Source organism: Acipenser ruthenus, chromosome 17 (genome assembly GCF_902713425.1).
Source record: "Acipenser ruthenus chromosome 17, fAciRut3.2 maternal haplotype, whole genome shotgun sequence".
Taxonomy (NCBI): Eukaryota; Metazoa; Chordata; class Actinopteri; order Acipenseriformes; family Acipenseridae; genus Acipenser; species Acipenser ruthenus.
The window spans coordinates 5,943,810-5,971,107 of NC_081205.1; the positions used below are offsets into that span (position 1 = coordinate 5,943,810).

General features: G+C 37.5%; 2 protein-coding genes and 1 pseudogene across 2 annotated transcripts; 2 read left to right on the forward strand and 1 right to left on the reverse strand.

Annotated features, from left to right (window-relative positions):
• Positions 1-1,367: 1,367 nt before the first annotated feature.
• LOC117423223 (ectonucleotide pyrophosphatase/phosphodiesterase family member 7-like) lies at positions 1,368-10,898 on the forward strand (annotated as a pseudogene).
• A 1,355-nt stretch (positions 10,899-12,253) lies between these two features.
• On the forward strand, positions 12,254-18,548 carry LOC117423069 (chromobox protein homolog 2-like). Its single transcript, XM_034038472.3, has 5 exons — positions 12,254-12,470; positions 12,568-12,611; positions 14,185-14,250; positions 15,547-15,616; positions 15,716-18,548. Exons 1-5 carry the CDS (start codon positions 12,399-12,401, stop codon positions 17,183-17,185), a joined length of 1,722 nt encoding a protein of 573 aa, XP_033894363.3. The 5' UTR covers positions 12,254-12,398; the 3' UTR covers positions 17,186-18,548.
• A 2,886-nt stretch (positions 18,549-21,434) lies between these two features.
• LOC117423114 (chromobox protein homolog 8-like) lies at positions 21,435-26,020 on the reverse strand. Its single transcript, XM_034038554.3, has 5 exons — positions 25,854-26,020; positions 25,702-25,745; positions 25,539-25,604; positions 25,365-25,431; positions 21,435-25,056 (listed from the first exon to the last, which is right to left on the reverse strand). Exons 1-5 carry the CDS (start codon positions 25,920-25,922, stop codon positions 24,199-24,201), a joined length of 1,104 nt encoding a protein of 367 aa, XP_033894445.2. The 5' UTR covers positions 25,923-26,020; the 3' UTR covers positions 21,435-24,198.
• Positions 26,021-27,298: the final 1,278 nt, after the last annotated feature.

A 27,298-nucleotide genomic window follows, 5' to 3' on the forward strand; every position in this document is an offset into this window, starting at 1 on the left:
GAGATACTGTTGTGGAGAAGTTTAAAGCTGGATTTGGATACAAAAAGATTTCCCAAGCTTTAAACATCCCAAGGAGCACTGTGCAAGCGATAATATTGAAATGGAAGGAGTATCAGACCACTGCAAATCTACCAAGACCTGGCCGTCCCTCTAAACTTTCAGCTCATACAAGGAGAAGACTGATCAGAGATGCAGCCAAGAGGCCCATGATCACTCTGGATGAACTGCAGAGATCTACAGCTGAGGTGGGAGACTCTGTCCATAGGACAACAATCAGTCGTATACTGCACAAATCTGGCCTTTATGGAAGAGTGGCAAGAAGAAAGCCATTTCTTAAAGATATTCATAAAAAGTGTCGTTTACAGTTTGCCACAAGCCACCTGGGAGACACACCAAACATGTGGAAGAAGGTGCTCTGGTCAGATGAAACCAAAATCGAACTTTTTGGCAACAATGCAAAACGTTATGTTTGGCGTAAAAGCAACACCGCTCATCACCCTGAACACACCATCCCCACTGTCAAACATGGTGGTGGCAGCATCATGGTTTGGGCCTGCTTTTCTTCAGCAGGGACAGGGAAGATGGTTAAAATTGATGGGAAGATGGATGGAGCCAAATACAGGACCATTCTGGAAGAAAACCTGATGGAGTCTGCAAAAGACCTGAGACTGGGACGGAGATTTGTCTTCCAACAAGACAATGATCCAAAACATAAAGCAAAATCTACAATGGAATGGTTCACAAATAAACATATCCAGGTGTTAGAATGGCCAAGTCAAAGTCCAGACCTGAATCCAATCGAGAATCTGTGGAAAGAACTGAAAACTGCTGTTCACAAATGCTCTCCATCCAACCTCACTGAGCTCGAGCTGTTTTGCAAGGAGGAATGGGCAAAAATTTCAGTCTCTCGATGTGCAAAACTGATAGAGACATACCCCAAGCGACTTACAGCTGTAATCGCAGCAAAAGGTGGCGTTACAAAGTATTAACTTAAGGGGGCTGAATAATTTTGCACGCCCAATTTTTCAGTTTTTTATTTGTTAAAAAAGTTTGAAATATCTAATAAATTTCGTTCCACTTCATGATTGTGTCCCACTTGTTGTTGATTCTTCACAAAAAATTACAGTTTCATATCTTTATGTTTGAAGCCTGAAATGTGGCAAAAGGTCGCAAAGTTCAAGGGGGCCGAATACTTTCGCAAGGCACTGTATATATATATATATATATATATATTATGGCTATCTTATCCTCCTGCTGTTCTTTATGGCTGGTCTACAGTTCAGTTTATATATATATATATATATATATATATATATATATATATATATATATATATATATATATATATATATATATATATAAACTGAACTGGAGGATAAGATAGCCATAAAGCCACAAAGATCAGCAGGAGGATAAGATAGCCTCTGAAACTTTGCTCTTAAGTTTTCACCGGTGGAGTTTGAAGAGCAGTTGTTGTGCAGCTCAGGACCAGACAGGATGTTGTGGAAGCTGCTTGTGTGCTTTGCGCTGCTTTCCCAGGCTCTCAGCGCTCCCCTGAAGGACCTGAGAAGGAAGGCTCGGGTTAAAGTGCTTCTAATCTCCTTCGACGGCTTCCGATGGGACTACGACCAGGACGTGGACACCCCAAATCTGGATGCCATGGCTAGAGAGGGGGTCAAGGCGAAATACGCCACCCCGCCTTACCTCACCATCACAATTAGGAATACAATTAGGAATTTGAACGTAGTTCCATATATGTGCCACTTGTTGCAAAGTAATAAGAATGTTCCTTAACCATGTTTCTAATAACTGTCTGGTAAAAAACTAAAAATGGCTGTTTTCCTCTCAGGGTTTGAAGGCTGGATCAGTCCACTTCCCCGACACTGCTGCCACCTACCAAGGTGAGAAGGTCGGCATTAGCGAGGTGGAGCCCCGGTTTTACAACTATTCTAACGAGACAGTATGGCGAAAAATTGACATGGTGATGGACTGGTTCACCCAACAAGATCTTGATTTTGTGACACTGTATTTCGGAGAGCCCGACTCAGCTGGGCACAAACACGGTCCAGACTCCCAAAAGAGACGGGACATGGTGAGTCAAGTGGACCGCACTGTGGGCTACCTCCAGAGCCAAGCCCAGCAACACGGGCTCGAAAACAGACTAAATTTTATCATCATAGCAGATCATGGCATGAGCACCGTCCTCAGGAAGCCTGCAGTTAAAGAGATTGTCTTGTCCCAGATCCCTGGCTTCTCCTTCCAGGACATCAAGTTCCATCTTGTTGACTATGGTCCCACTGGATTCCTCCTTCCAAAAGACGGGCAGTTGGAGAAGGTCTACAATGCTCTGAAGAACGGACACCCCAACCTGCATGTCTACAAGAAGGAAGAATTGCCCGCCAGATTACGATACGCCAACAATCCTCGGGTCCTCCCCATTGTGATGTTTGCGGATCCAGGATACGTCATTAATGGGGTAAGAGTTTGGCAAATATGTTTGGGGTGAAGCAGCATTTTCAAGTAAAGCATTATTCATTTCAGAATTAGAAATTTTACTCTTCACATCTTTTATATATTATGCTAAATTGTGTAATGCAATGAAACAGATTTTTAAGCTAATGAGCTTAATTAGTTACACCTATTCCTGTGGTCTTCCAAGTTTATTTGAGCTCAGGTGTGACTAATTAAGCTCTTGGTAAAGTCTGAAACTACTATGCAATGTGTGTCTAATTAAATACCTTGAAACACAATAATCTATAGCTTCTTTTTGTGAAGAGTCATCTGAAAGAAATTAACTGGGAGCATTTGCATACCACTGTCAGAGCTATGTTTGTCAGCAGCAAATCTCCGTACGATCTGATGTCACTGCCCATCGTTGCAGTGCTTGGGTGTGTGCTTTTGTTGATCAGCAGTCTCATTGAACCCATAATCAAATAAATATTTTCTGTCTTCAGTGAGGTGTAGACTCATATGTATTTAGAAACCAGGACTCAAAAAAGAAAATACAATGTGACATTGATGGTTTACAACTTCAAGATCTCCTCCGCCCCCAAGCCCCAATTGTCCTGTCATCCTGTATGTTCACTCAACCTGAACTGACAATGAACCTTGCAGAAGAACGAGAGGACAGTACTTTAAACTGTATGCTCACCCAGATTGATTTCCAGGACAAAGTTTGTGCAGTGGAAACGCAGCTTTAGGTGGTTAATGGTGGCTCTATAACAGGATGTTAATTGTGTGAAAAACAAAGTGAAAAACAAATCTTATCAAGTCAAATCTGTTGTCTGTTATCTAGCCTCTGTGTCTATGCCGTATTGCTGGGATCAGATTGTGCAGATAACTTTTCATGGCTAGCCTATAAAATTATGATAAAACAAGAATGGCACTTTGTAATGAAGTGGTTATATTTTAACACCTTGTGTGATCTGACATAATTGTATTGCCTTATAGAATGTTATAACAATTTAAAAACACAAGGTTGCTTACATAAAATAACAAGCCCCAAAGTATTTTCCAGTAGGTTCTGATTTAGTTCTCTTTATATAGGTCAACAGTGACACCTTCTGATCAGACACTTGCAATTACACCAGAGCAGATGTCACTGTTCTTCATAAAAATTAACATAAAAAATATTCTGGTAACATAATTAATTTAAGTAGCACAATGGGCCAGATTTACAAAGCATTTCTGCAGAAAACAAAGCGTTAATGTTACAAAACTTTAGATAAATACCTCCAGAGGCTAATTCAAGAACTCCAACATGCATGTTAGTTTTTTCATGGTAGATTTACGATTGCTTTGTGAACTAAATTCAATTGACCAGAAACCTATCAATTTAGCCATTTTCTGTACCTCTCTACATTAAGTATTTCGCTAAAGCTGTAGAGCTGAGATCTACTGTACTCTCAAGATCTTTCTTACTTTGTGTTTGTTCAGTATTTCACAGTCCAAAATAACAAGGGTGAGCATGGGTTCGACAATGAAGCCATGGATATGAAAACCATTTTTCGCGCAATTGGCCCAGACTTTAAGAAGAACCTAATTGTGGATCCTATTGAGACGGTCGAGGTCTATGCTCTGATGTGTGAGCTGCTGGGAATCAAGCCTGAACCCAATGATGGCTCCATTGAGCGTACCAGACACATGCTGAACACACAAGGCAATAAAGGTGAGTGAGTGCAACAAAAGCTTTAGGGCCACCATTTAGGAGGGACTCACAATGAGTATTACCTGTTGGATAATCGAGAAATTTAAGCTTGCAAAAAAAAGTCAGATTTTCATATAGAAATAATAATGAGCCTTCCTTTGTTTTTCCTTTGACAACAGCTTTTGTCTTTTGTATAATTTGTCAGTGCCCCCTAAAGTTATTGTGACAGAGACAACAAAATTAAATTTATTTTGTTGCCAGTTGTTAATGCAAAGACAGATAGTGTGGACACTTGTGCATGTTTTAGTTACTTTAGGTGTACTGAACAGTGTGTATCTGTTGCTCTCTTAGCGTGGTATACAGACTTTCAGCCCATCAGATAAGCCTGCTATCTTTTGTAACTACAGATATTTTACAGCTGCATCAGGATATTGAAGAGACATTGGAAAGGACAATGAACTTGGGAAAACCATTGCATAACCTTTTCAAAAACCCTTTTATTTATCGCTTCATCAGTCTTTAAAAAAAGTCACTTAAAAAAACATTTGTAGTGTAATACTGTATGTTGCTAGTTGTGGTGTGGTTATTTATTTTTGTATTTTCTATGTTCGGTACTCTTTTCACTGCCTCTTTGGTTTATAATTGTTTTGAAAACTTTTTATTTCTAAAGCCCTCTCCTCCATGTTGGTTCGCAGATATTAAATTCCCAAAGTATTCTCCGTGCTGGACAGAGCATTCCTTTTCAGAGAAATATTTATCTGCTAATATTTCCCATGTTTCAGTAAAGCAGGGTGCAGTTCTAACAGTAAAGGGTATCTCTGTCTAGCAAAGAAAGCATGGACCACCTTGGAGACTTGTAAAAGTATATTAAAAAAATGTTCAAATGCACATCTGAAGGGTAAGAATATTTTTTTAACCTCAGGGACGGTACTTTTAAGTCTGGCTGAGACCTAAGCTAAGATCAATAACAATGTACATAGTACATGGTTTTTCATAGGCGGTTTTAGTGGTTCAGCTATCCGTAAAGACTCTGTTTAACATATTACCAAATGTTGAAGGTACATTTCTGTTATTTTCAAGTGAATTGTTAGCAGCAGCACATTGTACACTGTATGAAGACAATATTAACATCATCAAATCTGATAGCGTGCGATTACAAAGCTTTATCATCCCATGTAATATGCCATTTATTGTTTGATTAGAGTATTTTTATGTTTTGACGTATTACCTGAATAATAGTGGTGGTGTCAAGGATTTTTTCTGTCTGGTATTGTCATAAAATGTACAGTACTTTAGTATGATGGCTCAGGACACTTGTAAATTGACAGCAAAGTACAATATAAAGAGTGAATTATGAGTACACCTGTGTTTTATTATGCATTCCTTTACCGCTGACCTAGGAGGTATCTTGCAACCCCTCTGTATAGTGCTGCTGATTAACACTATATCAGGGTAAGACTTGACAAACAACTGGAGTTCTAATTAGAACTACACTCAATTACAGTGAATAAAATATAATTAATATACTCAAAATCAATATTTTCACAGTGATATGGAGGAGAGCAGGGGAAAGTGGAGTGTGGACAATGAGGGGCTTTTTTAACAGTTCTTTTCTCCCGAGTTGTTTTACAATTACTTTAACTGCTATTATTATGATTGCTGCCCAGATTACAGCTACCGCACTGCTTATATTATCACAAATGATTATTCTAATCTCCTCTATTCACACTATCACCCTTCAGAAACATCCTATCACTTCTAATGTTGAATCACCTGTCTATTTAGAGCACTTTGAGATAGACCCCCGAATAGTTATTAGGCAAGTTTGACTGAGCGTTGTTCTTAATAACTACAGGGGAAAAAAAAATCTCAATAGCTCTGTCTCTGTCTTTCAGAGTCTGAAACCTATTCCCTGGAGTCACAGGTCTTCATGGGCCTGGTCAGTTTGGCTTGCTTTCTGTTTCTGACAGGTGTGGTCTTCATTGTTCACACAGCACGACGCAGGAGAAAGGAAAGCAAACGGTATGTGCACAGAAATCCGAATCACTCACTACTTTGCCATTTGGGAAGAGAGAATACTTGAGACAAACTCCATTAAATTGCTAAGGGGACTTCGGTCACAAGCTCAGAGGACCAGCAAGACATTTGAAAGAATTATTTCTGGTCAATCCCACTCTAATGCAATCATTTTCACATTGTATCCTTTATGAAAACTCAATACACCTCATATTTTTTTTATTACGTTTTATAATTATCTGATTTTTATTGTATTTGTATTTACCCATTGTGAGTGAAGCTTAACCTGGCTTGGGGCCACCCTAAAGTACATACTGATATCTCAATTTGTAGGTCCACATAAGATATAGGTCACAAAACAATGATCAGTAATGATGGACTATTTTGTTAAAAGTCACAATTAAGTCACATTTATCATTCAAAAACAGACTGGCGAACTACAAATATTGTAGTTAGACAGTGCTTTTGGTCAAATATCACATTACACAACCTCTTTCGCAATACAATATATCAGAAGTCATCAACAAACCCAAATACACACAAACAATAAAATAAAACACAATTAAAACATGCACACCCAATTAACCGATGTTAGGAATCGGCCAGGAGTCTCCAGGCTATTCTAAACGTAGGACTTAAAAGTATTGAAATAAACAAAGGCATCAAAGTCCAATGCATAGCTTCAGTAAATGCATTCGATCAGAGCTCTCTTAATTGGTAATCCGTTTCAAATTTCCCAGCACACTAATAGCTATGGAATCAAATTAAAACTAATTGAGTTGCATTTCTTATCGGTTAATTATTATGAAGCAAACTGACCTTGGTGTAATGTTAAGGCTGGATTTCACTTAGCAATTTATTACAACTGCCACACAGAAAGCTGCATTTTACAGTCATCAATATTAGAAATAATTGATTTTTTGCATCATCGCATATTCAGTGACCTCTGGGTTTTAGATGATTATTAACAACCACCCTTGTTTTTGAAGTCTAGGATGTCTCTGAAATAATTTGTATATACCGGTAATGGCCTCCAATGAACACTAATACTATTAGTAACTTGTAAAAGTCCTTGTAAAGAAACATATCTATATAATATGGAAAATCCTATAAGAAATCTATTGATTCAACATTATTTATTTACTTTCAGATCCAAAGAAGTAATCCATGATGGGAGGGAGGCTAAGCAGGCAGCAACAAGTTTCTGATGAGGTGTATTTGAAGATCATAGAGACTATATGGTGACCACTGAGAAAAACAGCATCTTAATTTCAATGAAATAGCTCTACATTGAATGATATTTGTTTCCTGTCACAACACCAGCATGCTTTTATTTCTCAAAAGAACACATAGATTAAAATAAATAAATACATAATTAATTAAATGCATAAATAAAGAACCTTCTATTTTGAAGCCATACCCATTCCATGATATTTCCAGGAACCAGTCACTCTTCAAAGAATACTGAAAACAAAGGTATTAGCTGACAGACCTCTGCTTGACCAGTTTCTTATAGTTTCACTTTCAAGAATAAGAATTACTGTAGTACTCAATCAGCATTACTGTAATTAAGAGGTGGTTTTAGGGTATCAGCTACTGAGCTTGATTAAAAAAAAATAATAAAATAAAAATAAAACCCTTCAGCTAATACAGTTCATCAGAAATGCTATGGTATCCTAATTTGAGAACTATAACCTGATTTCCAAAGCCAACTGCACAGAATCCACATTGTTCTAAATCCTCAACTTGCCTCATGGCCCCATGTCTCTTATGTTGAACTAGAGGCAAAATTCAGCAAGGTGCAGAAGTTGGTACTGCACCTTCACTCTCCTATTCTGTTAACGTTCAACGTACGATGAATGAACGTCTAAATATCCAAGTGTAGGCCCATACGATTAAGCACAAGAGTTGAAAAGTGGAAATTGAGAAAACAGTCTTGTAATACCTTAAAATATATACGAATAACTTAATTATACAATACAATTCTTAGACAATGTAATATTTTATCAACACTTTGCATTCATATTTCTGAATGACTGTTTGCCATTGCTGGAAACTCACGATAACACAATAATAATAATAATAATAATAATAATAATAATAATAATAATAATAATAATAATAATAATAATAATAATAATAATAATAAAACAATAAACCTGTACTGTAGTTTGTCTCAGGGCTCTATCCAAACCAGCCAGTGGAAAACTGTGCCGCACCTTCAAGTTAAATAAAAACTTCAGTTTTAATGATCCCGTTTCATCCTTTTTATTACTTTGCGTATCCATGGTAACCGTAGACCTTAAAGACTTAAAGGGCCAGTGCTCAATTTGACAGTGTTTTTTTATGCTAAGAATATTTATCAATTTTAAAGAATACGTCGTTAATGCGTCCCTCTAGTAGTTGGTAGAATCTTTGACAAATTAAAAAGATTGGCAAACATATTCTAATAATATAGAGCCGCTCTGTACTGCATACATTACAAAATAAACGATAAAAGGCTTGCAATCAATTCTGAATGTACTTTTATTAAAAACACGTCTCTGCTACTCTGCTATCTTTGAGCCGCCTGTTGGCATCTGCCTGCTTTGTGGTTTTACCACAGGAACGGGTGTGGTCTTAGTGAGTTGAGAATGTCGAACTGAAACTCGGTGCGTTCATAGAGAAACTCAAAATGATATCAATATATATAATTATTCGTGTGTGAATATGAATTTGTGACTAGATACTGGGATTTGTAAAGGAATTTTAAATATTGCAGGAGAACCGTGTATCCTTTGTCTATTTGTCTGTGCTAATACATAAATTCATCTTTAACCAAGATTGTTATAAAAAAAAAGTTTGAAAACCTTGAACTGACTGCAATGTATTATTAAAACATACTGCAGACATTTCAGTGCTGGTCCTTTATAGAGCTGTACAAAGTTAAAAACAAAAAAAAATAATAATAATAAAAGCTCATTAAAAGCACTTCAAGTATATAATCATTTTTTTTGTCTTTCTTTATTTAATTAAACCTGCTTTTAATGTGCTTAAAATGATAATGTATCTAATTGTTCGATAAAGCCGAAGTTCTCCCACATATCCACCCAGAATCAGTGAATAGCACATGCAATTCCACTTTAAGCCACAAGATGTCAGTAAATAGAGGATCACATTTTGAAAGTGATACTCGCCTCACGGAAAACGGAATATTTAACCCAGATTATCCAGGGTGATGAACATGCCGATTTCTTTGCAGAATATCAATCTCATTAAACGTGATCCGTATTATAATGATTCGGTTTTCTGGTGCTTATTTGGTATTACTTCACTTCACTTCAAAACTATGTAATGCAAGGAGTAATCACGTGTTGTCTGCAATAATACAGAACAGTTTTTGCATTTTATAAACCCTGTTCTTGGGCGGGACCGTGTAACTGTTGTGGTTATCATTTCTTTATTTTTTTCCTGTTATAGTTTGTATGAAATATTTTAAGAAGTATCCGGTACACGTGTTTATTTGGAACCGCGCCTAACATAACTAAGGGCACTGTTGTGTTGCAGAAGATCCGTCATTTGAGACCGAGGTCATAAACTAAGGGTTTAAGAATTTAAAATAACCACGGTGGCTATTAAAACAGTTCAGTATTTACTAAACGCTTTAGTCTAAACATAACCAACCCATAAAAAAGGGCGAGTTATTATTAATCTGTCATGTGTTCCAAAAGAGCTATGTAACACTTTAGTTTTACAGTTCATATGAAGGCTAGATTAAATAACTCGTGGCATTCTAAAAGACTGAAATCACCATTCTCTGTAAAAAGACACGTGCCTCGTAACGAGATGAGGCATCATAGTGATTATTATTATTATTATTATTATTATTATTATTATTATTATTATTATTATTATTATTATTATTATTTGTTTGTTTGTTTGGCAGACGCCTTTATCCAAGGCGACTTGAGAGGGCAGTACACGGTTACTAAGCAAACTTAATATTTATAGTTTAGTAAGTTAAGTGCAATAGTACGACTAAAATACAATATGCATCTTACATATCTTACATATCTGTAATAATAATAAGTTTTGCCCTTGACAGACCTGGCGGAAGACAGCGTGTGTGGAGACGTGGTTGTGAGCGTTTATGCTGACTGTTGCGTTGTTCAAGCCAACCGGTGGGGCGGTGGAAGTGTGATGATGTGGGGAGGAATCTCCTTTAACATAAGACGGACGCCTTTGGTGCAGATTGAGGGTAACCTTACTGCTCAGCGATACATTGACAAAGTCTTGCGGCAACAGTTTTTCCGTTTACAGCAAGCCAATCCAGAAGTGTCGGTTTTCCAGCAAGACCACGCAGTGCTAGGATTACAATTGCACGACTTCAAGAAAATAACGTCGAGGTCTTGCCGTGGCCAGCTTTTTCTCCTGACCTGAGTCCAATAGAGCATCTGTGGGACCAAATCACCAGTGCCATCCACAGGAGACAACCGCGACCAGACAACCTTCACCAGCTGGTTGTAGCTGCACAGGAAGAGTGGCAGATCATCCCACAGCAGTTTATCCAGAGGCTGCCAGGATTGTGTTCATGCTCAGGGAGATTATATCCGATACTAACTTTGTAATGTTTTCATTTTGACAATGTGTCACGTTTCATACTGAACACGTATCATGATTCTTTGATCTGTATTTGTGTTCACATTTTCTGTGATTTTGTTAGATATCTATGTTTTAAATATTTGATTAAATATATTAGACCTGAGTGTTGCGTTTCTTTTGTGCATCAGTATAGATGAAAGTGCTAAATAATGTATCCGCTTTTTGAAAATAAATCTGGTGACGACAGTTCAAGACGCTGTTGGTTTAATCGGCATGTTGTGGGTTATATAAAATGAACATCGTGTTATTTTTAGCCATTTATATTAGATAGACTTTTGCATTCAATTATTTACCCGTTCCTATTGTATGTACATTCCCATTAGGACTCCATTCTATAACCAGATGTTTAAGGCATATGTATGCAACCATTTTAAGCATGTATTTGTCTTACACTCAGGTGTTTAGTATGGTAACACTATTATAGTATATTCTAAACACTGGGGCATTTTAAAACTGTTGCATGAGACTGTGTTTCATTCTGAAGCATTTTGTTTTATATGCACATAGGCTAGCATCTCTTAATTGGGGTTCTATTGGATCAGATGGTTCTATGTATAATACTTTAGAACCCTCTGATATTCGGATAATTGTTCCATAAAAGACCTAAACACAATAAGGTCCCAGTGGGATTCGGAAGGTAAGCGGCTGTTCTATATAGAACGCCCAGAAATGCTATTTTGTGTAGTGAATGATGGCGGAAATATTTTAAGATAGGGGCCTACGTAGTTTATAAGAATGGATTCGATAGAAAATCACTAGATCAGTAATTATATTTGAGGGGAAAAAAAACTAATTTATTTACTCTCCCCTTAAAATAATACAAAGCTTATTTTTTCAATATAATAATAATAATAATAATAATAATAATAATAATAATAATAATAATAATAATAATAATCTGTTAAATTATTCACACTATCCAAGCCACACCATATAGGCCAATTGATTGTCATTGAAATAGTTTGGTCTATCCTCTTACATTAAGCACTTTAACGCAATTGCAGCAAAACCACGAGTAATTGTAGATAAACGGCGTAAGATTAAACAAAGTTGTTTTATCTCATGGTTTTTACATTTTTAGCCTTTTTAAATATCTCCTGTCACTGATGACACATCAAACAGTGAGTGAAAGTTTTATATTTTGGAAAACACATTTCTCACATAATGTACTGATGAAACTGCTCCGCCTAAGGGTTTATGCATAAGAGTTTTGCCAGTTACAGGACACTAATATATTTGTATTATTTCATATTGGTGTGATATTTTAGAGAGCTTTTATTATTAAATGCAACAGGGCGCATATTTCTTCAGACCTGCATAATAAACAAGAGAATCTTGGTTTAAGTGCTCTAAATTTCAACAGCCTGTCAAAGCATGGGCAACGTTCCACAAATACGCAAACCTCTACTGTGATTGGCTAGTGACAAATTTTGGGGAAAAAGAAGCAGTGGTGGCGTTTTGCAACAGCGCTTGGTGGAGTGGGGAGGACGGCGCCTGCGAGGGGACAAGCTTTGTGTGGATGTTTTTTTTTTCGCCTTCTTTTTCTTCTCATTTCATGAACGGATAAAAGTGCACGATAAGTACTGCAGCAGCCATGGAGGAGCTGGGCGCCGTGGAGGAGCAGGTCTTTGACGCTGAATGCATACTCAACAAGAGATTCCGAAAGGTTAGAACCCGGCGAAAATGATGGTCCGGTCCCCGGTTGATAGAACCAGTCGGGTTCGGATCGGAGTGGCTGATGTTTTCTTTCTTTATGTTCACAGGGGAAGTCGGAGTATCTGGTGAAGTGGAGAGGCTGGTCCTCCAAGTGAGTGCTACTGCTGACTGGAACAATGAAAAACAACAACAACGTGCCGCTTGTTGCTTGCCTTGTCTAACTTTGTATTTCCTGATTAGACTAACCGCATCACTATACCAAACTTATAACCTCAATTCATGCTTATTTTGTTCACATGTGCAACAGCGGCGTTTTAATTTCACATTTTTTAAGAGTTCTAATCTATTTTCTTGAATATATATATATATATATATATATATATATATATATATATATATATATATATATATAATATTGTGTAGCATTTTTTAAATCTGAAACTATTTACCCAACTCGATCTTAAATTCAGCTCCATAATTGATTTATTCAATGCATACTGTTTAAATGATTGATTTACTTGTGTGTGATTTAATTCTGTTTGATTGTTTAACTTTGTTGTTTTGCATTTATTATTATTTTTACATTGTAGACAACTCAGTATCTTATAATGTTATGTTCGTGGGCGGTTTGTCGTTTTGTTTTAATGTTTGATTTAATTATTTTTGTTCTATTCTAGCGGAAAAAAAAACGTTAGTTTATCTATATACGCTGTTTACTTAGTAAATCTTACTGTAGTGTCGTAGTACAATATTTCAAACAAACAACACGTCTTTAATGTAAAGTGTTATTTACATTATAGTCTCAGTTGATGTGTATTTTAGTTCGGATGTCGTTAATTTTTTTTTTAACTAAAACTGCGATCGTGTGCTGCGTAAGGAACAGAACATCTCTCGCTAAGATATGCACATTTTTTTATAAGCTGTCGCCCCAGCTGCCCCTCGAAATCCCTTTCCTTTTTCTTTATGCATGCTCCGCTCGTGCAGGCTTTCTCATTTCCCTGCCCTTTCTGCTGTTTGTGTTCCTGCCACATTGTTGAATCTAATCCCACATCAATAGGGTCTATCCTGTCAATCATGCATGCTATTCATCCGTATCTGCACCATTCCCCTTCTCATATGTCCTGTCCCTACCACTACTCATTAATATACTGCTATAAGAATACTGTTGTAGTAATGTCCGATTTTCTAGAAAAGGCAATATGGTGATCTCAATACCATGTATTGTTTCTGTACTGAAATAGAGGGACGTGTTAAATTAAATAACCCCCAATTATACATTGTATATCTTAGTTAATCGACATAGAACATATATATATATATATATATATATATATATATATATATATATATATATATATATATATATATTAGTCCTACACTTTTCAAAACAATTATTGGAACCTTTATACAAAAAGGTGTAATTTGAAGCTTCAGTTAGCTTGGGAGTGAAATGTGTATAAGGAAGCAATTCTTTTACATTTAGAGTTTCTTCCCTTTTACTGTTTGACGTGATATTTGAGAACATCCTGGTGATGCTGCTTTAATTTTACCAACAATTACTTCTTGAGCTAAATAAAGGTTTTTTTTTTTTTTTTAATAACGGCTACAATAAGGAAATACCTAGAACCCTAAAAGGTCACTTTTTTACCCTTTCATCTTTACAGTGCTAGTGGTCAACTACCTTATCCTCCTTTTAAATATTTTGTAATATTATTTTGTTTCAGACACAATAGCTGGGAACCGCAAGAGAATATTCTTGACCCCAGACTTCTGGCTGCATTCCACAAAAGGTAAGATGCTTTGGGCAGGAAAGGTCATCTTAAAGAAGCTTTAAATGTGTGACCTTGTGTAAATAATGGAGCTGTAAAACTGGGTCTTGCTGATTCTGAACTTTCAAAGCACTTACAAAAAAAATCTTGAGACTCCCATGTCTTTTACCTATCACATTTTGTACGTGAACTATCACATTTTAAAAATGCATTTCATCTTCTAGATTTTGACAGGTTTTATTTTAAGTTAATAACAGATGGCCTGGTCTTGTGTGTTAAATAGCTTATTTACTGCTTTCTTTGCTGTCTCTGGTGTACAGCAGATCTCTTTGTGAGAGGGTTTTGATATTTTTGTTCTACGTTCTGTGTCAGTTTTGAGGGTGTGGGTGTTCCCAAAGTGATTTCTACCAGCCAACCTACATCTTGTTGTCTTCTAAAAGTCCAGCCTGGGCACACTTCTGTAAAAGTAAAACCTCATCTCAAATGAAATGGAGAACAGATGTTTACAGAGAAGCCATTGGCAATGTGACATTCAGAAGAAAGAAATGAAGGTGTTCTTTGAAAATGGCTTCAGTGGTGACTAGTGAAATGACTTTTTTTAGAAGCCATCCCTTAAACTGAATGAAGTGACATGCAGATTAAAATATTTTAAAACCTGTTCTTATGCATGGAGTGTTTCTTAAGGGAAACATGTCAAATAAGTGGGTATGTGCATCTATTGAACTCCATATCTGTATGTTCTTGGACTCTGTTAAGCAAACCTCCACATATTAAGTGCATGTTGTGTTAGTCTGGTGTGCTGACAGGATGAACAGTTAACTTCTCCCACTAAAAGCTGTGGTTTAACCTTGTGTTGAAATTTCCATTGAACACAGGAAGCTTAATCTGAAAGTCAAGCCCGATATGGGCATATGTGAGACAAATGGCAATGAAAGTGTACGCTCATAAAGCACTCGCAACTGCAAATGAGTCCTCCCATGCTTTACAATGAGCTTGGGTCAACACCCAGGGCTCTGTAGGAGTTGCATGAAACTGAAGTAGGTACCTGCTACCTCAAAACCATTGAGTCTTATTTTCTACTCTTATTAGCATGTATTATTAGCATAGTTAGTGGTTATTTTAAATCATTTTTAGTTGAATCATTGTTACAGTGCCCAACATGTCATCTTGTTTTAATTACATGTGTAATTCATATACTTTTGGAGAATGTAAAATTGTTTCCTCCCGTGTAATATTTTTAATTCAGTACTGTACTGACAATGGTTGTTCTTGACTGCAAGCGCTAAGTTGCTTTTTTTTTTTTTTTTTTTTGCTCAGGGAACAGGAAAAAGAAATTCAGATCCGCAAACAAGGGAAGAGACCAAGGGGCCGACCACGTAAAAACGTGGTGAGTAGTTACATAGAATTTAAAATCTGTGCTGTGATGAATGATGAGGTAAAGCTACCATTAGTCACATTTGTTCGTGTTTGTTTTTGTTTTGTTCAGGAGCCAGAGGTTCAAAAAGTGACCAAATCGAGCAGCTCTTCTTCATCGTCATCGTCATCATCATCTTCGTCCTCTTCTTCTTCCTCCTCCTCTTCCTCCTCATCTTCCTCCTCCTCTTCTAATGAGGAGAGTGACAACGAGGTGAAGGGTCGAGAATCGCACCCTGTACCGCAGAAAAAGGCCCAGATAGTCATCGTCAAGCCAGAACACATAGACCCCGCCAAGAAGAAACGAGGCCGGAAAATCATTCGCCCCGAGCAAAAGACGAACAGCAAAAACAAATCTCCCAGAAAGGTGCTAAAAACAGCAGGGAAAGACTCTGAGCTTAAAGTCAAAGAAAAAATAAAGAAACCCCTTCAGCCTGCTAGCTTTACCTACCCTGGGCTAAGCAGGAGTACTAAAGACTTGCCAAATGCCAAAAACACATCTGGTTCTTTCACACCGGGAAAAGTAGCAAAAAGCTCTTTGAATTCTGCAGTGGTTGGACCAAACCGGCCAGCAGCCCCAAATATTCCCTCCGTGGGCAGACCAGCTCTAAATAAAAACACAGCAGACTTCAAACAAGGTATTACTCTTTCAGTTTCCAATGCGTGCAGCCCTGGGCTGGATTTGAAAATGACGGCCTCGAAATCACAGGGTGTTGCTGCACTTAACCTGCATAATTCCAGGCTCTTGACTAATCAGGGTGTGAATAAGACTCCTCTTGGCTCTCCGAGCGAGAAAAAAACAGAATTACCGGGGAAGACGCAAGTGCCACGGCTTCAGAACAATGGCAGCAAGTCCACCACAGATGTGTCTTCTCCCACTAAGAGAAACACCAACCAGGCGCTTAACCTGCATGCTTTAAACCTGCAGAGTGTCAACAAGCTTGGGCAAAGTGTCGGTGGCAGCAATGCTTCAGGGAACAACACCCCGGTGTCCAGTATAAAAAACTCAGGCAGTCCAAACAGAAAAGCCTCTGGGGGCAACACCCAACAGGGTAACAGCTTGAGGCTGAATCTGGCTGCTTCTGCTCATCAGATCAACAGAAATAGCCATCCTGGAGGTGAAAAGGGGAAGCCAGAAGAAAGCAACAAGGCTGAAGTGGAGATACGGGGCAAGAAGATAGGGCAGGCTGAGAAGGAGCCATCACACAATAACCCAGCGCCGCCAACGGAAGTGCAGAACAGTAGTAAAAAGAGGCAGGAGAGCAGCACTACTACTTCGAAAGAGAGTGGAAAGCCGGCAATGAAAGTCTTAAGTGAAATGAGCACGGGGGAAGAGGAGACGAGTTCAGAGTCAGACCAGGATTCATCCTTCTGCAGAAATGGGCAGAACATGACCATCTCTGTGCAGACCAACCAGGACTGGAAACCCCCGTGCAGCCTGATAGAGCATGTCTTTGTCACCGACGTGACAGCTAACCTGGTCACAGTAACTGTGAAGGAGTCCCCGACCAGCGTGGGCTTCTTCAACATCCGTCACTATTGAACTGTTATGCATGCAGCAGTAGGGGGTTAGGGTAACGCAAAGGTTTGTGCAGAGGGAGTGGAGGTACGTAAGATATAGCAAAAGCAATGCAGAGCAAGGAATGTTCTTAATGGTAGTAGCAAAAACACTCTATCTATATCTGTAGAGTAAAACTATATGCTTGTTGGTATCTGTGAATTCCTAATTCTGCTTTGCATTTAGCATTTAATACTGTGAGCTACATTCTATTCCACTTTAGGATAATATTCCTCTGTTTCTTGGTGCCCCTGCAGAAACTACTTCTGAAGCTGCCAGTCCATCTGCATTCCCTCTGCAGTTTCACAAGGGTGTCTGAATTGATCCTTAAGAGCTTTGCAAACACATTAAAAAAAATAACAAAGTACCAAATGTGTATGCATATCAGTGCAGTTCTGAAGTACTGTTTATTGTTATTATCAAATTTTATTCAAAGATGCTCCCTAGTCCTGTACATAAAGGTATTGCAGGCCATATCATTTTAATGCTTTGAGGAAAAAGAGAAATGTTGACAGACATTATGCATTTCAGTGATAGTCTATCTGGTAATAGCTGTTTAACGCAATGCCTCCGATCTTTAGGAGTATCATTAGTCATATGAAATGACTGCTGATTGACTGTGTTGCATCCAGATGGTGTGTGGTTGATTTATTCAAGATCGGGTTGCATGGAAATGGTATTTGGATGACATTTGCACATGCAGGACTGGTTAACTGAACACATTTTGGAGAGTGAAGCTTGACTGCCGTGTGTATTCTGTGAAGTTGTACCAACATGTATTAAAACCTTAAGCAGGATCTGGTTCCAATAGAATACTTGGACCCGGTCAGCTTTCTTACTTCAATATATGCAAGGAGAAGTGCAGAATCAAACCAAATCGATACCCCCCCCCCATCAAATAACACAGCATGATTTTTGTGACCTGTGTTATTCCACTGTGTCCCATATTTTATGTTAAGTGTAACGCACAAAGTTATTGGCAGCTTGTTTATGTATAACAAATTGACCCTGGCAATGAAATACAAAGTAAATATTTTTTAAACAGTCCAATTCCTGTTCTTGCTCTTTCACTAAGGCTGATAAATGGGTTATGATTATGAACAGTTTGAATATAGAACTGTAAACTTGTATACAGTCATTTAAACCTGTGCAGCTGTAATGGATGTGTTTCCGACATGAGCGTTCCTCCAATGTTTTCCCTGTTACTAACAATGCTATTAGACTGAAATCTAGTCTGGTTTTATTTATGTAAAAAACACTAGAAAGGTGCTACACATCTTTGTTTATTTACTGCAATGCTGTTTTATTAACCTTAATAGTACTTTTAATAAAAAAAAACACAAGTGGATGCATCTTTGTGTATGTGTTTTATCTATTGATGTGATTATGCTTATGGTGAAGTAAAGGGTTCTTCTAAACCAATCATCATAATAAGAACAGACAGAACTTTTAAGTATGACGCATTCGATATGCAAATCCCCAATAGTATTGAATTGGTTAAATATGATTGCTTATGTAAAATATGGTTCCAAATATGAAGCACTGAATATAGAATGGTCTGTTGTTAAGTTCTTAAGAATAGTTCTTTATAGAACCTAAATTAAAAGAAGGCTTTCAGAGATATCCCAGGGACAAACTGTATGGTTCTATGAGAGCTGGCATTAGAGTTGCAGGGCCAGCCACCCTCCCTCCTCTCCCCCCCTCCCCCGCACACCAGATGACTTGACAACTGCTACTTTGCTTGGAAAAGGGCTTTTCACATAAGAAATAAACAAATCACCTGACAAATCCAGAAATCAAACTAAAAGATAAGTCGGCCTAATTATTGTTGCGTACCTGTTAAAAGCTAATGATACCAGTTTATATTAACAATTGTGTAAAATTAAACAGTGTCATTAACTAAGGTGATGTATGTGGTACTACTAATTAATTTTTGCATAACATTTTTTTGCCACTACTCTGTGTCTGACCTAATTTAGCCTATAGTCTAAAACTGGATCTGGGTTATATGCAAAATGTTTTGGGACCCACTTTGTTGCAGTTTGGTTCAGCCAATCCAGTGTGCACAACAAGGGACATGAAATTAAGTGAGGAAGCCTTGGAAGATCATTTCTGCATTTTGGATTAACCAATGAAACCACATCTATGGCAGATGCTCCTAAAATTGATGGGCTCATAGCAGTGCATGCAGAGCGTCTCTCTTTAACCCTGTCGATAAATTCACTTCTATTACAGTTTAGTAGGAGGGCGCTATTGTGAACAAAAGCGGTATCTGTACATATCTGTTATTATAAATGTATTATCCTCATTATTTATTAGCATATATGTATGAATTCAATCTTTGGTATGTTTATTTTCTATAGGGTTCAGATACTGTGGAATTTATCAAATACAACAGTTAAAAGATTAATAACACATTATTACACTAATAGGTTTTGTTTTATACTGATTTCCTGCTATTAACTAATTAGTTTGTTCCACGTATTCATACGTATAAAAAACAACCACTACGTCTTCCTAAAAACCATAGGTGACAATAGCAAAATAAACAAGTACCATTCAACTCAACTAAACCATCATACTAGGAGAAAGCCATTTCAGACGGAACAGAATGACAAACAAAATCTTATTATTGTCATTTTCGCTGGTCTGAAACGACCGCTGTACACGACCGCGGATGTAAAATAAGAATAAGGATTGTAGCTAATACGAGCCACAAACAGATTATGTAATAATTATGTCACAATATATGTTTATATAAACAGATATTGTGACATAATTCTTACATAATCTGTTTGTGGCTCGTATTAGCTACAAATGCGGGTCAAAGGCACTTCATGGATATACACAAAGTACCTTTGACCCGCATTTGTGGAAGCCAGCAGAATTATTGTGACTGGAATGTATGGATTTCGCTTATCAGGTATTTAACAGCGTTAGGCTAAAATATGGCACACATGCTTATCGGCCTCTTAACAGCAGGTTATTCCTTGAGAATCGTATGTTTACACTGGCAAATTATCGACATGAGACTAATGGCAGGCTGTTGTCTTCCAAAAATCTAGCCAAAAGTATGAAATTAAGGACGCATGGACACAAAAGCGAGTGCAAGTACATTTCACGTCGTTTGGTCTGTGATTTTTATAAGTATCCATAACAAACCAGTGATAATGTTTGAATTTAAAGTCCGACTTAAAAGGTAACGCCTTCAAAGACCTACAAGAAATTAACCATTAAAAACAGTGGGATGTTAACGTCATTTTCACCATTGGTGTCATGTCATTGGTTTCATAAATAGTGACCACATCATCAAATAGCAAAAAATACCCACTGTTATTTGGAAATTTTCAAAAGATAAAATCGCGTATTTAATGACTCATGGTGACACATATCTCTGGGAAAATACGTTTAAAGATAATGTAAAACACAGAAGTGGAACGAAACTCAATATTTGGTGGTGCTAGTTTATTGAACGATACAGACCACTAAAAACCCTACAATTTGTCCAACCTATTCCTAGAACACTGGACCGACTTGTAATTCCAAAATGGCACGTCTGGTGTACCTTTATTGACATACGGAGCACATTTGTTTTCATCAAAATGTAATCATTGTTTTTCTGCACGAATTGTTGGTTTGTCACATTTTCTATAAAATGGTGGATTTGTCAGTCTAAACCGAATACAGGAGGATATGAATGGGGCGCCATCTAATGTGATTTCAACACGTTTGCAGTATGTAAACGGTATATATTAGCCAAAACGTCGCAGTTATCGAACATTCCCTTTTATAGACATTTGAATAGACACCTTTGTGGAAATTATACGCACCTGTGTGGAATTCTTCTAGATGTGCTGATTTTGCGGTAGAGCTATCGAAAAGAACACGCACGCTGAAAGGTTAAATAAACACACATCTATCAGTGTCAACATTTGTGGTCATCTGGGCTACAGGATCACGAGCGGTGTGTTGTGTACCTTTTTTACAGAACTGTTCCAGAGATGTCACTGTCCTTTCCTACCAGGTTTTATATTCATGCCCATGTTACTTTGAATACACTTTGTTTAAAAAAGGGGGAGCAAGTTAATTTTGGATGTATTACTCACAGAGGGAGGAAACTAAATAATGTTGTGTTATATGAATACACGAAGTATTATTATACCTAATGAAACTGTATCGCAGCAATAGGGTAGTACTCAATACCATACCATATACAAGAATATCAAGATGATTTCATGGTTTCATCCACGTGTTTTCCATTTATTTGCATAAGCTGTAACAGCTGCTTCAAACAGCAGCAACATTTGTATATTATTACCTCCGAAAGTCTCAGGATCCTCCAGCAATGCATTGTGACCAATTCGGTCCCCACAGTGAAACACAGGGAACGGGTGCTAAGAATATAGGGCTGCTTGTGAAGTCTTTCTGAATGATACACTGCAACACATATACACATGTGTCTAATGTAACTTCTGGGGCCCCTAAACAAAACCCACTATTGTTACGAGATGCATTGATTTTTGTTTCAATTAAAATCAGTTACTTAATAGCGGGTCAAAAGGATACTGTTGTAATTTTAAAGAAATGTATTTAGTTGCACATTTTGCGGCATCGTTCATAATTATATTATGATTGCAATGAAGAGTATTGCTTGTTCGTTTATTATTATTATTATTATTATTATTATTATTATTATTATTATTATTATTATTATTATTATTGTCACAATCATCTCCTGCAGTTTTGTGAGTCTCTTTGCTTCGTTGTTTTTGAAAATTAAAATGATCAACTAACCTGTTTAAGAATCGGTTGATAAAATTAGTAGTAAATACTTGCAGAGGTATAATAACTTGCAGAGGTATAAAACAGACACCAAATAATATGGGAAAGAAGTAGGCCTACCTCAAGTTACCATATTTCAAATTATTTTACAGAAAAAAAAATACTTGCACAGGAAATTATGCACTATATATTTACTAAACATGGTCATGTTTGTGCTGTCAAACTGATTGCTATACTGCGCCAGACGCGTCATTTGCCAACCCGACTCGAGAAGTCAAGTTAATGGAACAGCAGCTTGTTGAAATCGTAAAATAGAAGATAATGTTGTAAGGAATACATTTGTACCACGCATGCAAGTCCCAAGCTTCTCCTGGAGAAGTCCTTGTGAGTAAACTCTTCTTTTTCTCTCTTGAAACCCGTTCTCAACCCATGCACACAAATTACATTTTCAGAAATGTTCCCGTATTTGTTCCAGAGAAATTCTCAATGAACCTGAGTTCGTTCTAAACTCACAAACTCACCCAAAACGGTGTCTCGGAAACGCTTAATGCACCTTTATAAATTGGGTAGTATATAGATTGTAATAAATAACTGCGTTTTTATTTAGGCTCATGACTGGAAACATTTTGCTATTGCTAATTAACACAATCTTTTTGTATTTTTGCGATGCTTGGGCTTTAGCATTACATAAATACTGTTACTGAAGATTTTTTTTAACGTAGTATTAACACAACACATTATTGTAAGTAAATATAGGTAAAAGCCTTCATTAATTGTTAAACAGTCGGTTTCAAAAAGTATAAGGTATCATATTCTTTTCACCATGCTATTAAAATTATAAGTCCCAGTTTAAGATATAGGATACAGGTATGGTACGCTATATGACTTGATCACTATTCCTATAACCACTGTCGCCTTCCACTATGGCTGGTAGGGATCAGACGGCACACACACGGCCATGTAGCACTGCTGATCTCACAATACAAGCAATATCTGAAGATTTGCATAAGATATTTAACTAACCAAATACAACACGTCAGCGTTTCACAGGTTGAACTGATGGATCTGAAACGAAACTATTTGAGAAACTAGAAAACACAAACAGAATCCATATAGCTTTCATTCAAAACACAGTATCATAAAATTAGATGAAAGAGTATTATTCTAGGGTTGATCTAAATAATTATACGAATTGCAAAACCCTAGTTCATAATATGTACTTAAACCGATTCAAAAGCTGTATGGATGAGCGATAGAGTCAATTTATTATGTACTATTAAGCCAGTCTTTTGTGGATTTCGTATTTATTTATGTATACCAAATGTTTACTAATAGCGGCTAATATGTCGGTGCTTTGTATATGAACTTTCTCATTCGTTAAAAATAAATCAGATAAGGCCTCAGGATGTTTCAAATATAAAGGTACTGCATAAACGGGTTGAGAGGTGTTTCAGAACAATACAGCACTGTGGCGTCCTTACATTCCAAAATATGAATTGTATCTATAATTAAACACGTTTTGTTATGACTTCACAATTTATGAGGCGACTCCTATTTGCTTTGTTGAAAGAGTCCACGATTCTGATGTAAAAGAGGATCCTAAGCCTTGAAAATATGCTTAAGTAAATAATGTAAACAAAACAAACAAGGTATGACATTGAATTAAGCTTACTCATATGCTGTTGATACAAATGACGCATTTCCTTAGAACCTTGAAACTTTTATACAGCACGTTCTTTGGTGCTAGTACTAATTTACCGGTACATTCTGCTAAATACCTCCTTCGAAATGCTATAAAATATACAGTTTGCATGCATTGGTAATAAACAGAAAAGCGTGTATTTGTATGTTACCATGATTGCATACCTACACATATTGGTACAATTCAAAATGTAAGGCTATACAGATGATCACCTGCATTTTAAGCACACATTTGTAATACCCATACAGCTTATTTTTACAGCATGCAACAGAGTAAATACAGGCCGTCCTACGTAGCAGTCCAATTTATATAGCTTATACGGAAACGGTTGCAACATTTTGGTCGACACATTAAATAAACTATTTTTCCATTTACATGTTTATATATAATCTATATATTTTATCTATGTACAATCATATAAAATTATTTTAAGTTCAAATTTCTTTTTTCTGCAAGATTGAAATTCAAAATGTATTTTCACTTCAGAATATAAATAACGTCCTAATGTTCTTTTTTATATTTTCTCCTTAAAGAACCCTTCATCCGTGCTGCTTTCTTTGATGGTTACAGTCAGAAAGTTTGTTGTTACGTCCGTTACAACAACTTTCTCCAGGTTCTTCAAAGACGGGCTCCAGGATTCTTCTTCTGGCTCTCCCAGTATTCTCGACACTGGTATGTTGGCAATAAGGGATGGTTTTGAACTTGAAGAATTACTGCTGGGCGCATAGGTACTGTTTTTCGAGACATGCTTCCTTCTGTGGTGTGGGGACCCAGTATTTTCTACCCTGTACTTAGTTCTAGGCACATCTAAGCCCGATTTGGCCAGGTTAACACTGCTTTCTGTACCATATTTATGGGTGTTGCCACTCGGTGCCCCTCGTCCATGTTTGTGACCGGAACCTGGTTCACCTTGCTGCCACCTGGATAACTGAATCACACTTAAACCTGGTCCGGTCTTCTCAGAGATAGTTCCATCGGGATTTCCCGCTTTCACACGTTGGTAATTTCCCGCACTTTCCCCGTGATAGTCCAGTTTACTTCTTTTGGAAGCCTCTGTGACAGAAGTCGCTGCTTTATTTTTCAAACGGGATTTGCCAGGTTTTGGACCTCGTTTTTTAGGCACTCGTACTCCTTCTTGAGGTTCTGTTTGTTTTTTATCTCGCGGCGTATCTACAGCCCCGCTGCTTCTAACACTTTCCCCTCTGTTGATGCTGCCAGGAGGCAGAATGGTCGGGACGATCCTCCTCAACCCTTCTCGGGACCTGGGAAGGATACCAGGATCTGGATCAATCCCTCCTTGGTAAGGGACTCGAATCCCCCGAGCTGCATCACTTCTGAATTCATATGTCTTGGCTTTAGCCTTGGCTTGTGCCTACAAGATAACAGCAACAATGCCACATTGGTACAGTCAATAAACTTAGTAATAATAGTTTACCGATCTGTTTAAAAATATGAATTTGTAATGGTATGGTTTGGTTGGGTAGGGTACGGTATATCATACATAGCAACTTTTAATTGATCTCATATAGGATAGTAATATTACAAATGACATACAAAACTTAATCTTTTTTTTTTTTTTGTAATGCAATATATTCTCCCCATAGCTTTATTTAAAATGTAAAACAAGTTTGTAGGCTAATACTTAGTATATGAAAAACACATATATAAATTAAGAGTTACCTTTAACAGAAACGTTTTGGGTTTTGGTCCCCGTTTTTTTGGCCCAAACAGCTCCCTTTCACGTTCCCTGTAAAATGATCAATGTGGATTTGCACATATCTTATATTAAAAACGATGTAAAATACACGAGCATGCAATAAAAAAATAATGCGTTTTTGCAAAGGCCTGCAGTACCTTTCTTCAAACGCTGCGAACAGGCGGGCATCCAGGATGTTTTCCTCAGGTTCCCAGGTGCTGTACCTGAACGCAATCAGAAACTAATTGTGTGAATACCTCTACCCGTTTGACATTATGTCCACATGTTTGTAACAGCAGATGACAGGACAAGCCTACTTACTTCTGAGACCAACCCTTCCACTTGACCAGGTATTCCATTCGCCCCTGTGTGCAATTAAACGGAGAATGTAAATCAGAAACCAGCAGGGTATTACAAGAAAGCGGTGCAACATCATAAGAGCTGTGATGTTGTGATGGGAACTGAACACTTACTTTCCTAATCCTGCGTTTAATGATGGATTCGGCTGCGAACACTCGCTCCCCTACAGCTGAGAGCTCCATGTTTACTCGGATCTCTCGCTCTTTTTTCAACCGCTGCTTAATGCCAGACAGCCCATAATACTCACACACAGACGTCACCACCCATTTTACTTGTTGCTAAGGCAGTGCTGTCGGTGGAACCTTTTTTTGCCGGAGTCCATTGGTCGTCTGGTTGTTACGTAAGTGGGTTGCTAAGCGAGGAGGCGGTGCTTGGCTTTGCTTTCCAGAGTGAAGGAAATGACGTTCCTGCAGAGTCTGTGTTGTATGGTCGTGACAAGGAGTTAATATTTTTGTCTTGTGAAGCAGAGAGCGGTTACTATATTTCTTTTCTTGGTATCCCCACTCCAAACTTGCATATATAGGCATATTTGAATTAACTGATAGCTAATGAAGGTCTTTCATATATTTTATAGATGCTTAGTAGGATTTGTTAGAGTTTTGTTTTATTATTATTATTTATTTCTAAGCAGACGTGCTTGTTTTATGTCCCTCAGCTGCTCAACCATACAGATGTGGTTAAGTAAAAACATCCGTCAAGTTATCCCTGTTAGGGTAAACTGTATATTTTTGTAATACCTTAATCGTGCCTTACCAAACTAAACTAAATCCTTTTAAAAAAAAAAGTTTGGCTTTTAAAAAAAAGTTTCGCTGTACAGGATATTCTTATTTTTCAAAGCTCAACATACTGGAACATAAGCGATACTAACTCACCTGCCCTCTATTTCTGACAACAGATCATAATGAACACACTTGATTACATGCTTAATCACTGTCCCCAGAGTAGTCACTCCATATTCATGAGGTTGTAAGGTCATAGACTTCATACCCCATAACATCATAAACCTCCTTCCATTGCTGTGCATATTGAATTGTGAATTGATATCTTTGGGTCAGGTTGTGTGCTTTAGTTCTATGTCGGATTTGTGTGTGTGTGTGTGTGTGTGTGTGTGTGTGTTATTATTATTTGTTTATTTAGCAGACGCCTTTATCCAAGGCGACTTACAGAGACTAGGGTGTGTGAACTATGCATCAGCTGCAGAGTCACTTACAATTACGTCTCACCCGAAAGATGGAGCACAAGGAGGTTAAGTGACTTGCTCAGGGTCACACAATGAGTCAGTGGCTGAGGTGGGATTTGAACCGGGGACCTCCTGGTTGCAAGCCCTTTTCTTTAACCACTGGACCACACAGCCTCCTGTGTGTGTGTGTTGTGTTCACACTGAAACAAAATATTATAAAATCTGGCCTATTGTGCACGTAAATCACGCATTTTAGTTTGGGAATAAAAATGCACACACAAAACAAACAAACAAACAAACAAAACATTCGAAGTATATAAATACTGAATTGGCACATGGTTAAAAAGCAGCATGCAATTTTGATTTATTTCTAACGTT